The sequence below is a fragment of the Trematomus bernacchii genome, unplaced genomic scaffold (assembly GCF_902827165.1).
Source record: "Trematomus bernacchii unplaced genomic scaffold, fTreBer1.1, whole genome shotgun sequence".
In the NCBI taxonomy this organism is placed as follows: Eukaryota; Metazoa; Chordata; class Actinopteri; order Perciformes; family Nototheniidae; genus Trematomus; species Trematomus bernacchii.
The window spans coordinates 3,457,656-3,472,975 of record NW_022987608.1 but is presented as its reverse complement, the minus strand read 5'-3'; the positions used below and the strand labels follow the sequence as shown (position 1 = coordinate 3,472,975).

General features: G+C 38.2%; 2 protein-coding genes across 2 annotated transcripts; one reads left to right on the top strand and one right to left on the bottom strand.

Annotated features, from left to right (window-relative positions):
- Positions 1 to 2,385: 2,385 nt before the first annotated feature.
- LOC117483079 (tetraspanin-8-like) lies at positions 2,386 to 9,249 on the bottom strand. Its single transcript, XM_034131239.1, has 9 exons — positions 9,043 to 9,249; positions 8,009 to 8,074; positions 6,286 to 6,399; positions 6,066 to 6,140; positions 5,840 to 5,938; positions 4,833 to 4,919; positions 4,643 to 4,702; positions 4,311 to 4,394; positions 2,386 to 3,498 (listed from the first exon to the last, which is right to left on the bottom strand). Exons 1-9 carry the CDS (start codon positions 9,121 to 9,123, stop codon positions 3,394 to 3,396), a joined length of 771 nt encoding a protein of 256 aa, XP_033987130.1. The 5' UTR covers positions 9,124 to 9,249; the 3' UTR covers positions 2,386 to 3,393.
- Positions 9,250 to 10,793: 1,544 nt separating this feature from the next.
- Positions 10,794 to 15,183, top strand: LOC117483202 (ras-related protein Rab-19-like). The gene is made up of 4 exons (XM_034131421.1): positions 10,794 to 11,667; positions 13,129 to 13,312; positions 13,730 to 13,833; positions 13,917 to 15,183. The coding sequence occupies exons 1-4, from the start codon at positions 11,473 to 11,475 to the stop codon at positions 14,103 to 14,105; spliced, it is 672 nt and encodes a 223-aa protein (XP_033987312.1). The 5' UTR covers positions 10,794 to 11,472; the 3' UTR covers positions 14,106 to 15,183.
- The last annotated feature ends 137 nt before the right edge of the window (positions 15,184 to 15,320 follow it).

Here is a 15,320-nt window from a genome sequence, read left to right as displayed (position 1 = left end):
CTCCAGCGCTTTCGGACGGCAATGGCCGTGGCTGTCTCCTCCTGATTGGTGGAGTTGGCCCAATAGCCGTAGCGCCACTGTCCTGACGTCAGGACAGTGTTCAAATATGGATCAGTTTTTATCAGATCCGTTGCAGCCCCTGTTTTAGAGATTTGGGTATGGAGGAAAATAGAGAGGGTTGTGTTTTCTGACACTTGGTGAGTTCCCTGGAACACCGGGGACACACATTCATGTATAAAAGACGTACAAAAGTGCATTTTGCATGATAGGTCCCCTTTAAAATAAAAACATGTAATGCTGAGATCATCTTAGTAGACTCACAGATGATATCAAATGTATCCAACCTTCCATTTTTGGGAGACAAATTAACCCACCTACAGTACTGTGTTTTCCTTGTATAAACTGATCATTGATTGTAGAATTAGCAAAGATTCCATATCAAAATGCTCAATAAAGAACATTTGAGTAAAAAGTACAATATTTTGGTCTAAAATAGCATAATATGGAAGCACAAGTACCACAAAACTATACAGCACTTGTGTCTAAATGTACGTTTTCAGCTTGAAGAAAGATTTTTGAAATAAAAACGTCAAGAATCACATATTTTATTCCTGCTATTTACAAAATATATTACATGAGTTCATTCCATAAATAAAACAAAATAAGAAAAAAAAACAGTTTATGACAGAAATAAAAAATACCATACTTTGCAAGAACATACTGATATTAGGCATTATGGTTAAAGTGCACAGGTAGACATTGGATCTGCTGTTTCAGAGGAAAATTATTCGACAGTTTATTTATTCAATGATGACATATCCACCGCAGGCAGCTCATGCAGTCATGTTAGGAGTGATGTGGCGTAAAGGCTTCTTCGGTGAGAGCGGCATCAGTTGGGACACAAGAATCTTGGTGATGCGTTTTTCTTACAAGAGCCTCTCACAACCTTTCTGCAGCGGCCTCGCCAAACAAATCATATTTTGGGTGCAAAAAATTGAGGATTTACTGCATGTCTACTGAATGTGCAACCAAACAGAATCCATTTTCCTCTTAGGGGGTGATTCTACGATGGCCGACAGGTGCGAACACGCTCTAACGACCCAAAACACTTTCATTCGGAGAAAAGAGCTGCAGCTTCAGAAAGAAATATAAAAACACAAATGTGCCAAAACACATGCAAATGAAGAATCATCTTTACCAACTTGACAACACATGCGCAACATTTAGAAGATATTCACCAAGTTGACGAAACATGCTAGACCAGCGGTTCCCAACCTGTGGGCCGCCAAATAATTTGCAAAACATTATGTGGAAACATTTTCATTATTAAGATTTTTTATTTTTTTTAACCTCCTTTCCTTTCTCTTTCTTGATCCTCCTTAGCAACGGTCATTACAGTCTTTGACAGCGAGCTGTACTACTGGATTAACAACGTGTCACATGTTCTGAATTGACCAATCAGAACTTTATTTAGCCTCCGTATTGCATATGGTTGAATGTGGGCCACGAAAAAAATTTAGATTCTTAAGTGGGCCCTAAAAAGTGCCCTAAAAAGTGCTACATAAACAAAACGCTGCAAATAAAAAATGCTGCAAGGAACTCAAAACAAAACATGGGGACACTAAAAAGTGATGCACACACAGCTGGGACCGGAGCGCTTGTTGACGTTCGGAGATTATAAAGTAGGTCAACTGTCACTGTTGTCATTAAAGGTACTGTAGGGTAGGTAAGTTTCAGAAACCGGCTCGAGATACACTTTCTGTTATAATCCATGGAATGCTCTTAACATCCCGATAGCAATGAATATCTTAAGGGCTTTGACAAAAAATCTATAAAAAAATGTCATCTGTGGAAGCCGTAGTACTGTAAAAGCACGACCAATCATTTTAGCCGGCCCGGCTAAAATAACTGGATGGCCTACCTGCCTGTCAGCCTTCCATCTGTGCACAAACTTATCTCGTGCCCTCATTGGTCATGTGCGCATTCGTGTGTGTTGGAGGAGGGGCTCTATAAGGAAGTGGCAGATTTTCTCCGGTTGTGTATTTTCAAATTCTAGCGATCTCGAGCCGGTTTCTCCAAACTTACCTACCCTACCTTTAAGTTACATAAAATGTGAGTTTTATTGGCTTATTTAAACAATGTGATCGCTTGATTCCTTCAGATATTATTGCTGACTGAGCAGCTGTAATATAGCTTACCTAGTAATATCGGAAAGAATCATGCAAACAACTAAAACGTACATTTATAATCCCCGAACGTCAACAAGCGCTCCAGTCCCAGCTGTGTGCATCACTTATTAGTGTCCCCCCTTTTAATTTGCCAAATCTGTAGCGTTTTGTATTTGCAGTGCTTCGTTTATGTAGGGCTTTTAGTAAATGCTGTGCATGTTTTTTTTGAGTTTGTAAAGATGGTTCTTGATTTTTCATGTATTTTGACACATTTGTCTTTCTATATTTCGTTTCTGAAGCTGCAGTGCGTTTTTCCTAATGGTAAATATTTTGGACTGTTGAAGCGCGTTTGCATCTGTCGGCCACCGTACAATACACCCGACTTAATGTGCTTTAAGAAACAACTAAATGGAGGGATGAAGAGTCAAATATACATTGTGCATAACAAGGCATCGAGACATTCCGTGAGCTGATGCTCATTGCATTGTCTAACCTGATTATTCACCCAAGAAAATACATTGCTTGATAATAAATAAATGATTATATTTCAATCAAAGCACTTTGTAAACACTGTTTAAGAAAGGTGCTACATAAGGGTTATTAATATTATAATTTGTTCAAAGATTATTACTTGCTCTAATGCTGGAAATGTAATGTAATGTAAAGACTAATAATGTAATGTAAAGACTACTATGAATATTTAAATAGTTGGTCCAGGTGTTGAATTAAACCTAATAATTGATTAAGTTGTAGGTTCTGTAGATGCAATTCGATTATTATCAGTCCTCCGAAATGTATCCAGGTATGAAGGAAATGGAGGTAAATATCATCTCATTATTATCCAGATAAGACGTCACTTACTGTTCATGAAAAACGCTGTGGTCAACTCCAGCTACTCAAAGAAAACAAATGGCTGGTTAATGCTTGGTAAGATATTCATTTCAATTAATAACTTCAGAGATAGGACAAAAGCTTTTGAAAATGTGCTGATTATTAAATACTTCATTAAATTGCAATGTTTTTACAGCAGTAAGGCCAAATAATTGCATGTTGGTTAATTTTCAATATCAGTCACATGCATTAACAGAACATTTTAATGTCAACATATGTTGCCTATAGCACAGCTAGGATATGGTATACAGCGTATTGTGTTATATGTATGTGCAAATACAAATTAGGTATGCTTGATTATAGTTTGAGGTGTGTATCAAAACATACGAGGTGACTAGAAGGCCCCGGGGACATATCTGTTGGACTGGAGAAGAGCCATGAACTCCTGTTTCCTCCGAATCTGCCCCATCAGCTTGATGCTCATCACCAGTAACACCACCTGGGAGGGATACACAGGAACCAGCATGAGGTGGTGTTATTATAATGACTTTATTAAACAGGGACCATGCATTGAATATATTTATCTCAAAGAGAAGACATTATTTATGCAGGATTTGGCTGTTAGCTTATTTCCATCTGCAGAGCCTTTGCAGGTACACACACCAACAATTATGAAGACAGACAACTATAATATTACAATCAATTTAAAAATCAAATCTCAGTCAAGTTTATGTTAATGGCTGCCATCTGATTCCTTTTCTGACTAAAACTATCATCTGGACTCTAATATGTCAACTTCATCGTAGTAATTGTATATTTGTATGTATTTTTTCATGAAATCAAGTCAATTATTCAACATATATGGGGAATTTCTCCCATTTCCCCCCACAAACATTTCCCATTGATATGAAATAATAATAAATATTATATATATTATTATATATTTATTATATTCCTGTTAAACATTTTTTTCATTTTGGAACAGTTTAAAAAATAAGCTAATTTAAAAAGGGAAAATTACTTTTTTGTAGTGATGAGGTTAAATAAAAACTGACAAAGAATAAGTGGATAAAATAAATGTATATATATTGTCTATATAATTAACACATGTGTTTATAATTAATATAAGAATGATATAAGATGTGTAGTGTGACGGCCCAAGAGCCTTTGTAACAGTAGATCATTAATAAAAGTACAATCAACTAAATCAAAAAATCAAAAGATAATTGATTGATTTCTACCTTTATTACCTACTTTCTGTTTTCTCATACAAATGATTTGCCTTTAAATGTAAAATCAAAGAACACATACCCAAAATACTCCACTTCCAAATTGTACAGCCATCGCCAACGAGAATGCGAGCTTCAGTTCAGAAACATAAACGGGTATGCAAGGCTGAAAAATAAAAACAGGTGGGGTTACAATGTGAATTAAGAACGTATTGATCTGGTTATACTGGTGGTGTATACTTCCAGCGTGTCAGATTACATCTACTTATGCAAAATGTTAAACATTGGCCTCTGGGACCCCTCCAACAAGCACACAGTGATTTAAAAAGAGAAGTCCTCAGCCACTGTGATTCATGGCTGTGATTCCAAATTAATTTAGATATAAAATCAGTGAGAAAATAAGAAGTCTTTTACCTTTTGATAAACATACTGGTTCTTTGGAGCCCCGAGTGTGGCGATGCCTCGTAGTCGAATCTGGAAAGGAGAGAATAACCCCGTTACATTAGTCGTATCTGACTGGACTAAGAAACAAATCTGAGGCTACAGGAGCAGAAAGAGCCATCTTCAATGTCCATATACTGCGTACATTAAGGGAGATACTTACACATTTTCCTGGATAGTGACAGTTACAGGAGGCAGGGATGGTAGGGCCCCAGTCTTTGTAGCCTTCAATAAGACCACAGCACTCAAACTGGAGGCCACACACACACACACACACACACACACACACACACACACACACACACACACACACACACACACACACACCACACACACACACACACAACACACACACACACACACACACACACACACACACACACACACACACACACACACACACACACACACACACACACACACACACCACACACACACACACACACACACACACACACACACACACACACACACACACACACACACACACACACACACACACACACACACACACACACACACACACACACACACACACACACACACACACACACACACACACACACAAAAAGTTAATCCGAAACACGTAAACCAGAACAAAATACCCAATACTGTACATTTAATCACACTAATGATACGGCTCTTTTAATCCCATTACTTTTTTTGGCAAGACCCGCCCTGCATAGCATTCAAATGATAGGATTGGCCAGAAATCAATGCTCGCACGAGGTACCTGTAACCAGATTTGTTAAAGTCCTATTTCCAGACCAATAGGTATTCCTGACCTTACAACGTGAGGACAAGGCCTAACCTCAAGCAGCTACACAGGGCGGGTCTTGATAAAGGAACCTGTATGGCACACAGTCTTGTGTGAATCTGATTTAGCTGAGGGTGTGTTGTGCTTCAGGCTGAGGCGGTGTGCCTCGGCCTGAAGCACAACACACCCTCAACTCCCCATGGGGAGCGTTCTCTGAGTCATCTGGACACACTTATTTTTATATATGGTGTGACTTGCACTTTCTGAGGACATCAGAAAGAGAGATTTAGTTCCCTAGAAGTTTTTTTGTTTTTTTCAACATCCACTGCACAAGAGCAATGTTTTGGATTGTATATCATTAAACTAGGCCCAATGAACATTAGGTTAAAATAATCATTTAAATTGCTCCTTACTTCTTGTTGAATACTGTACAGCAGGGTCCTGTTGGCTTTGTTGGTTGAACTGAGTGGCATCATGGACAATAACTTGGCCTCTTCACGGACCACGCGTTTCTGAGGAAGGAGGAATCACATTGAAAACGGTTCTTTAGATACCAAGACATACTGTTGTTGAAGTTTTTAATACTATAGGATTACAATAAATGTTGTAAAAATATAAATGTATACCGTAGTAACATACCTCATACACATCTTGGTAGCTTAGCGCTGTTCTCACAATAATCGTTTGACTGGCTGCTGCCAATCCAGTTGCATACTGCACACACAAAAACAACAAATAGTAAGTCAACCAGAACGCTATTTTCAGAAAAAAATGTGAGACATGTGTATACATTGTCCTACTACAAGTAAATAGAAAAAATTGTATAAACACAGTGATAGTATACGAAGCAGGTTTTTACCAGAATTAAACACCATCTCTTCCCTTTACAGGCTCCGATCACACCGAGCACTGAGAGCAGCAGACAGCCGATCTCCACCACGTACATTATCACCACGGAAACATTTGACACCAGCTGCGGAGAAAGAAAGCGTAGGCGTTAAAGGGATACATTAAATGGCAAAAATTATCATTTAATGCATCACAAAGGTCCATTGTGTATGATTTAGTGATATCTGTTAAGGAATAATTCTTCTAGATATCTAACCTTTTGCTCTGTGACGTTTTATGATCTACTCTGACGTCTGTTATCTCCTTTAAGGAAAGGCCTTGGTGCCATATGTGTTGTTGTTACCAGTTTGTGACCGGTCAACTTGTCTGGCACGAAGGGTAATTGTTGTGAGAACACTGAGGCACTTCTTTATCGGTGTTTGTGGACTCTAAGATGTGAAATCTTTGAGGCCATGAGTGTCGGACGCAGGTGGCTCAGTGTTCCCAGCTGTTTAGTCTACTCCTTCAGAGATGTTGATTTCTCTCTGTGAACCAGTTAAAAGGGCTAGCATAGAGAGAGGCTCTTCAGAATTGACGTGGCAACTCTACCGTGAAGTCGGAACCTCTGACTCTTTGATTTGTGATGTGAATCCTCCGGCCGAATACTCTGAATAAACCCATCAGTGTTTGACATCAAAGCTCCAACTCTCACCGTGTCTCCTTCCTGAGTCGGTGACTCCATGCATTGCTACACAGAAGTTTCCTCCACAATATCTAGTGGTGATATTGCAGACTGCAATTAACTGAGCACCCCTCCGCTCACCCTTCCCTTTCCAAATAGCAGATACAATATATGTTCTTGTGTTATTCACAAAGTTTTATCACAGGATCATTTGTGTTTTTTCGCAATCCTGCACACAGCTGAATTTATCTGGTTTACTGCATTGGTTTGATCCCAAAAAACGGATTTAATTGCAGTAAACAAATTTAAAATGATGCCGAATTAACAACAACATGGTGCCTATTTGTAAGATGTTTGATTTCATTCATAATAAGATCTGTACGCAAGACTAAATGCAAAAAAACGATTAAAATCCTTGTTTTCTGAAGGGAGTTTGGAACAATCAGGCTATATGCTTTCTAGCTGCTTCAACACTCAAAATAACATTGACTAAATTAGGCATAAACATAGTGCCAATACTGTGGGACTTTGAAATGATATTAACTCACAGGAATTTTAAGATAATTGTTTCGTGACACGATAGATGATATAGTGAATTTAACATTATGGAAATATAATACTGCATATTCCAAATCTGCCAATACATCCCCTTAAATCCTACAAACTGGTCCCACTAACGTTGATATTATTTTGTTGACACAGATGTGTTCCCAAGCTAGCCTGGCTACAAAAGAAGTCAAAGGTCAGGGTCAGCTAGCACCTGAAGATAATTCACTGTCCTGCCCAAGGACACTTCACCGGGCAGATGCTTGCCAACAGGCTTGAACTCAGGCCTCACGGTGAGGAGACAATATATAGAAAGACGCTGATGTGTTGTGTGCAGGCAATATTGATGGACCACTAAGTAACGCCATGCATAAATAATCCACTGATTGTCCTTGGATAACACGGGAACTATTGTGCTCCTTTTGAAGCCTGACAGGACGAGAGGTATTCCTGCTTTTGATAAATCATGTTATCTGCTTCGGGAGTATTTTCATCCGCTCAGAAGGTAACCTGAAGTCTGTCTTACTTTGCCAGTCAGAAGGAGGTCTCTATGCCAAGCTACTGTCATCGTCAGCATGAAGAAGCACAGCGCCTGTGGAGAGGGGGATAACAATGTGTGAAGATTTTGAAGTGCACAAGACATGAAAAGCATAGATGGTGATAAGGAAAAAAAGAGAATATGCATTTTGGTTTTATAATCAAAATACCATTAGAAAAGTATCACCTGAAATGTTTTAATATTATTTAATCATATAAACTGAATTTTAAAGTTATATTGAAGGCTATCCACGATAAACACACACTCAAATTAGGATACACACAAAGAAAGTGACAAAATACAATAGTAAAAAAATAGTTCTAATCTTACCTTTTATTTAAAAAAAAATAATAATACCTTCCCTTTTAATATTTTAATATGTTTGTTTCATCGTTTTTGTTTTAAATTTGAATCCACATTGAGTCTAGATCTGTCATATGAAATGTGTTATATAAGAAATTGCTTCAATGCACATTCATTTTAAAACGTCCTGATCCTTTTTTTGCTTATTTATTATTATTATAGTATCAATACGTCATGCTTTTAGTTTTTTTTTGGAAGCACATTAAGTCTGTCTTGTCATATTACATTTAGTTATATAAACAAATATTCTTGAATGCACATGACTGCATACTCACAGCTGAGACAGCACATTGTAAACAGTAGCATTTATAAAGACTGACAGATTTGGGGTGGAGATTACAGAGGATTATTATTCTAATGCATAAATCATAAATCATGTATAACCACTATGGCGTCTTCTTCATACAACTACCAGTTATGATAAATTCCTCATCACTTTATTTGTATAACATTCCTTCATTAAATCTACTGCATGAATTGCACACACTAATGTTGATGGATGGGCTTCGCTGCAGTTGTGAGACAGACAGTGTTATTCTGCTTATGCTGATCTGGGTCAAATCGCAGCACATAACAAACATTTAATCAGAGAAATAACCCACATAAGGAAATCAGGCCTCTCAGCTTAAATCCCATGCAAAGCGGTGAGAAGTACCTACCATATGCACAGCGTTTGCGAAAATAAACGGCCTTTTCAGGCTCGTTTTATCCGCCATCACGAACACGGCGCTCCGCTGCATGCTGCTGATTCTCCCAGGCTCCAGACGCCCTTTTCACATCCAGAAAATATTATTGCTATGGATCTATTATTGCAACTGTAAGGGCATCTATCTGTCTATCCGCACAGGACGTCACTGTGATGCACTGGGTGAGGGGTCTGTGACGCTTTCAAGTGCAGTCGGAAATATCGGAATCGAGGTGTTTAAACGCCCAGGAATGATGTTGTTTTAACGATTACTTAAAACATATATGAACGAATGATATGCAATAGGCAGGGTTGGGATTGGGAGGGTTACTTTAAACATAAATTCCATTACAATTACTTGTAATTAAAAAAATCTAATCAGTTTTACATTTTTTTAATTTATATTTAATTTAATATGCCAATCATTGCACACTTAATGTAAATAATATTTTACTCTTGTATAGTGTTAGCTGTAATTTGGCCCTTCAATAGTGTTTATTTGTCAGATAGTTTACATTTTTGTTGTATCTTTCACGGTCAACTTGTATATTTTTTACTTTTCTTTTTCTATTTTGAGATGTCAATATATTATATCTGTTTATTTTCTACTCTTTTTAATTTCTAAGTATGTGCATTGCCTTGTATTACATGCTGCTGTCACGAAAAAATGTCCAATTTGGGATCAATAAAGTATATCTTATCCTATATATTGGTGACCTCAATTTGAAATGCAATGCAAATAAACACAAGATAAAAAAAATATCTTGCATATCACTGTATTTTAGTTTCCTCTTTCTGCATTAATAAAGAAGATATTTTAAAACAAAGAATGAAATGACATTTTTACTAAAACAATGTATAATGATATGCTACAGTAAGTAAACCTGTTCCAGGCAGTGGACTACAAAATAAAAGTTAGTGTATCAGATATAAGTTTATATATTTCAATGTAACTTTAAGGGATGCAGTTCCCTTTTTTGTGTCCTGATTACGTAATACCATCACATGTTTTCCATTAATCCCCAAGCCTGGCAATGAGTTTCTGCTTTATAAAAACGTACAAAAAATACTTATCCTCCAAACATATTGACCAGAATCCAAAAATACCTTCCTGTTTAAATCCCATCTAAAAGTACTTGACTCACTGACTCACATATAGTGTTGACAGATGTGCCCTACATCATTAAACACAAACTATGCTGAATTTATTTTCTTGCCATTTTGACCACCTTTCCTGGTTTTTACATATATTTGTATACATTTTTAAATGTATTATTGTGCCTATGAGGTTTGATTGACCCATACATCTATCATGAACATATTAGACGTCATATCATTTAAAGATATGAAAAATACAGAGATCATTACCTCAGTGACCTCATTTGGTACTTAATTTAAAATCTATTGGTTGGTTTATACAGCCCCTATTACAGTGGGAGGCCCAGTTCTTTTATCCATTGCTTATTCATTTAGATTCACCCAGGATGTCTCTCACAATAACAACATAATGTAAGCTAGGCATTGTTAGAATTGACATACTTAATTTTCTCGTTCTCTCAAAGCATCAAAACATCCCAAAATGTGTTTATAAGTGTGTTCATGCATTCTAATTGGCTGAATGACTGCATTTCCCATGATCCCACAGTGCTAATGGGGCTGGGCTACACTCCAGGAACAGGTAAGGCGGGTTCCTCCTTTTGTTTCCACAGGTGCATTGTCGAGAGAGAGTGAGAGTGAGAGACGCAGGAGGCTAAAAGGGAGTAAGAACTGGAAATACTGATGACAGGAAGAGAAAAAGGACTGACACGTGTGACAGAACAGCAGGTGGACTGACAGGAACCTGCATCACAGACAAGGATATAACTGTTTTAATTTAAAAGGAAGTACCTGTGACAGACAACTAACCAGAAAGAAAAAGGATATGTACGTGTGGTTTATTTTCCTGCGGGCCACAAAGTGGGTCAACACCTGAGAGGAGCAGCAGGGACTGAGGCAGTGTTGTCCTGCTGAGAGAGCTCATGAGAGGGGGGGGAGAGAAACTGAATTACTGGAGAAACAAGACACAGAGAATGCAGGATTATAAAGAAAGCACTTTTTAATTGTTAGCCACTTTGAAACAGGCCCATTTGAGGCTTCCAGATTGCTGTTTGTGTGCCTTACAATTAATTTTTAACTTACTGGTGTGGTAAATGGATTATCATTAACCTATGGACAGCAACAAACTTAAAACTGGTTTTACAGGCTACACGTGGAATAATGTAACTAAACTAAACGGTGGAGTAACATTTTTTTGGGTCACACTTTTTAACAGAAATTGATAACGATAACCCATCACCTCTTCACCTTCCAAGTGGTCTATAGGAGCGAGCACATCCACAGTTAAATACTCTACTGTACCTCCACAATGGAGACCCCAGGACCTGAACATGATGAGTACTTTGACTTCCTGTTTAAGATCATCCTGATTGGAGACTCTAATGTAGGGAAGACCTGCTTGGTTCAGAATTTTAAGTCTGGGATCTTCTCAGAGAGACAGCAGAACACCATTGGAGTGGATTTCACCGTACGGACCGTGGATATCGAGGGGAAGAAAGTTAAGGTTAGTACTAAACAGAATGTGGTGTGTTTAGGGACACACATTGTATGACAAATAATGTGATACACTAATAGGTATTTCTAGGCCATGTCATCCCTACTGTAATTCAAACTTTGTCCCTGTATGACCCCTGTATGATACCAGTATTACATTTCATTCTATATGGGATAAAGAGTCTTACATTTAACAAGGTCAACACTGCACCAACCCTGATTATGCTCCAGTAATGGTGGCTAAATGCCTTGATCCTTATCATGGGTGTTGTAGAGCCAACAGGCTCTGACAATAACAGCAGAGTACAGGCTATTGTTTTGGTAACAATATTTAATGAAAAGAAGCCTATGGCAGGATCTAGAAAATGCAACTCATGTGGGATGTGATGGACTTTTTTCAGGTTTGGGGATAAATGACACCACAGTGAGAGTTGTCCTTTGGTTACAGTTGGACAGAAAAACCAGTCAGACCAGATGCTTATATGAAGGACTGGTTTTTCAGGTAGCTCTGCTCAAGCTTTGTGCAGACAAAAATAAACCTGTAATGACTTCTCTAAACCGTCATTAAGTTTGAAAAGGAACTAAATGATTTTACAGCGACCAGTTTTGCGTGCTTTAAAAGTCGGTATGTTGCCAGAGTATTTCTGGTCTTGAACCAGTCAGTTCCTCATTAGTGTGCAAAGTGATTGCATTGGTCATTGGGAACATACAGGCACCGCCAACTCCTGTAGGTTAGGGTGCCTAGAATGATCAAAGTTGCTACCATTTTTCCTTTTTGTATCTGTTGCTTTAGGTTTATCTGTAAATTTGTCACAAACAAGGTGAAGAACAGTCTTGAATCACAACATAAGGTCACAATAAGGTTGTAAAAGTAAAGATTTCAGGGTTAAAATGAATTCAAACAATGATAGGTTTCTGTTTCCGTGTTAACTTCATCCCTCCCCCACCAACAATCCAAAGAAGGTTATACCAAAGTGTATTTTATAGGTTCATATTCAGCTTTTATTATGCAAATGATGCTATGATTCAAAAGCAGAAGTAGGCAGTTGAAACCATAAACACTGGCATTGCAAAGGCTGTGCCAGAGAGCTCAGATGGGTTGCTATGACAGCTGTAACCGCGTAAACATGGTCTGTCAGATGCTCAGGGAATATTCTGTCGAGGGACACAAATAATCTGACACACTGTTTTTTTGGTGTGTGTGTGTGTACGCATGTTTTACTCTTGTTGTGGGGACATACGTATGTATACACAATCACAATGTGGGGACCCGCCTTTCTTTTGGGCACACATGCACGTTAATCGTCACATTTAAGAATGAAGACTTATTTTAAGTTAAGGTTAGGTTAAGGGTAAAGTAAGGGTTATGTGAGTTGTAATTAAGGTTAGGGTAGTTTAAAAAAAAAAAAGACTGTCAGTCAATGTAGCCTAAGGTCCCCTAAAGGGATGTTAACATGTGTGTGTGTTACAGATGCAGGTGTGGGACACGGCTGGTCAAGAGAGGTTTCGGACGATCACTCAGAGCTACTATCGCAGCGCACACGGCGCCATCATCGCCTATGACATCACTCGACAGGGGACCTTTGACTCTGTGACTCACTGGATCAAAGAGGTGGAGATCTATGGAGCAAACAATGTAGTGCTGGTTCTCATAGGTGAGTGTTAGTATGTGAAGTGAATAATATGAATACAAAAATATGGCAGCATCAAGTAAGTGGATCGAATGGTTATACGGTGAAAGTTATTGAGTTTAGTTTTTTCTTTCTTATTGAACTATGTGATGTTGTTTGAGAAGATGGAAACATTGCAATATATAGTTTCAAATAAGGATCCTTTGTGTCAAAATTTGAGAGCGCTAACACAAAGGTACTAAGCGCTAAGACAAATGATGTTACAACCCTGTTAAGTGGGTTTTGCCCACTTAAGTGTGTTGAAATGTTAGCCTTAGCATACTGTAGTAATTGGGTACATTGTTAATAACATTAACAGGACTTGCTACAGACTCCTATTGGGTGTTTAAGGTTAGATTTATTGTATTTGTATCTCTCATCTCCCTGATTGTCTCCATGTAGGTAACAAATGTGACCTGGAGAAGGAAAGGCAGGTTCAGTTTGAGGAAGCCTGCAATCTGTCAAAGGAGAAAGAAATACTAGCTGCTCTGGAAACATCAGCCAAGGTAACGAGTGCACACATACATGTAACATGATAAGTTGGTTAAAATTGTTATCTCAACTTCTCTATCTCCTTCTTTGTTTCCAGGAGAGTCAGAATGTGGAAGAAGCGTTCATCATGATGGCCAGAGAGCTGCTGTCTCGTAACGGCCTCAATGTCCAGCAGGAGGACTCGGAGAGGAACAACACGCCTCGAGTCCTCCTCCGGTCCAACTCTAGGCCGATAAATGGTATCATGACTGCTCACACTCCACCAGAGAAGAAGACATGTTGCTGATCACAACGTGGAGAGGACAGGGAAGTGGGCAAGGACACTTATGGAGAGAGAAGAACAGATGCATTGATGGAATAAGGCTGGCCCCAAGAACCCTTGGATTCAAGACGTTTTTAATAACTATGGACAAATTATTTCTGCTTATTTTTTTTGTAGCTTACCTAGGCATCCATTATTGTTCAGCTGATGCTACAGGAAAAGAGTTGGCATGTTAAGCAATGGGGAATTAAGAAACAGCGGGTAAAGTTACAGCAAGCCAATCTTATTTATATCAGCTATACTTGGATTGTTTAATTGTTATTCCAATGATTTTAAAGGTTGCACTACCAATATTGATGCAGATATCAACAAACGGACTATTCCAAGCATCCTAAAAATCCGGGATAGACTATAACATGTAATAACTGCATATATGACTCTGAGTATTTCCCCCAAGTGACCTCTTGTGGTGCCGGTATGACGAGATGTGATCCTCTGCTGCTGCTGAGCTCCATACGAAAACGTCCTGGAGAAGCTGCTGCGAGCCAAAAGACTGTGAATTATCAATATGTGTGACATCATGATGTCTTACATTGTCATGGATTAATATAAAAGGCTGTGAATGTCTTCTTTAACTCAACCTGTGTACTACTAAATAGTAAACACTAGATGGCAGTGTGCTGTAACACAAAGCTCATTGCAAATAAAATAACATTTAATTTAAAGCATCTGTGACTGCACTCAGAAACAATTAACTGCGATTAAATGCAGCCCAGTAAACAGGAAATCTTTTTAAATTACCGTTAAATGTAAACGTTGCCAAAATTACTTCCTGCCAACCTTAAAGTCAAGCTTAAATAGCTGAGGTGACAGAGGCGGACATCCATGAAGGATTATGTGGTTGTGTCAGATGCCAAATTGGCAGGCCTGATTTATATACCAATCCAGAATTTGGGACTCATTAAGACTAATGTTATTTTTTTCCAATAATTTGCCTTAAGATTTTTTTTTATTAAGTTATGAGTGAAATAAGTGTAGTCACAAGCAACACATAATATGGTTTTATAATTTCAGTTTGGGTCATTAAAAGAGTGATGTATTATTCCGAATTATGATTTGAGTATTTCTACACCGTGGTATTACTGCTTTTACTTCCAGACTTCCAGACTTCCAAAATTAAACAAAGTTGTCTGGTGTGTTTTGGTCTCCAGCACACTGGGTGGCGCTAGTCGATAATCA

Bases quoted from the DNA above. Each gene is read 5' to 3' on its own strand.
- LOC117483079 (XM_034131239.1), bottom strand. From the start codon at position 9,123: ATGCAGCGGAGCGCCGTGTTCGTGATGGCGGATAAAACGAGCCTGAAA. The intron at 4,395-4,642 runs GTAAAAGACTTC...TTTATTTTTCAG, and splicing joins ACCAGTATGTTTATCAAAAG to CCTTGCATACCCGTTTATGT. The intron at 3,499-4,310 runs GTATGTGTTCTT...TATCCCTCCCAG, and splicing joins TTGGAAGTGGAGTATTTTGG to GTGGTGTTACTGGTGATGAG.
- LOC117483202 (XM_034131421.1), top strand. From the start codon at position 11,473: ATGGAGACCCCAGGACCTGAACATGATGAGTACTTTGACTTCCTGTTT. The intron at 11,668-13,128 runs GTTAGTACTAAA...TGTGTGTTACAG, and splicing joins TCGAGGGGAAGAAAGTTAAG to ATGCAGGTGTGGGACACGGC. The intron at 13,313-13,729 runs GTGAGTGTTAGT...GTCTCCATGTAG, and splicing joins TGTAGTGCTGGTTCTCATAG to GTAACAAATGTGACCTGGAG.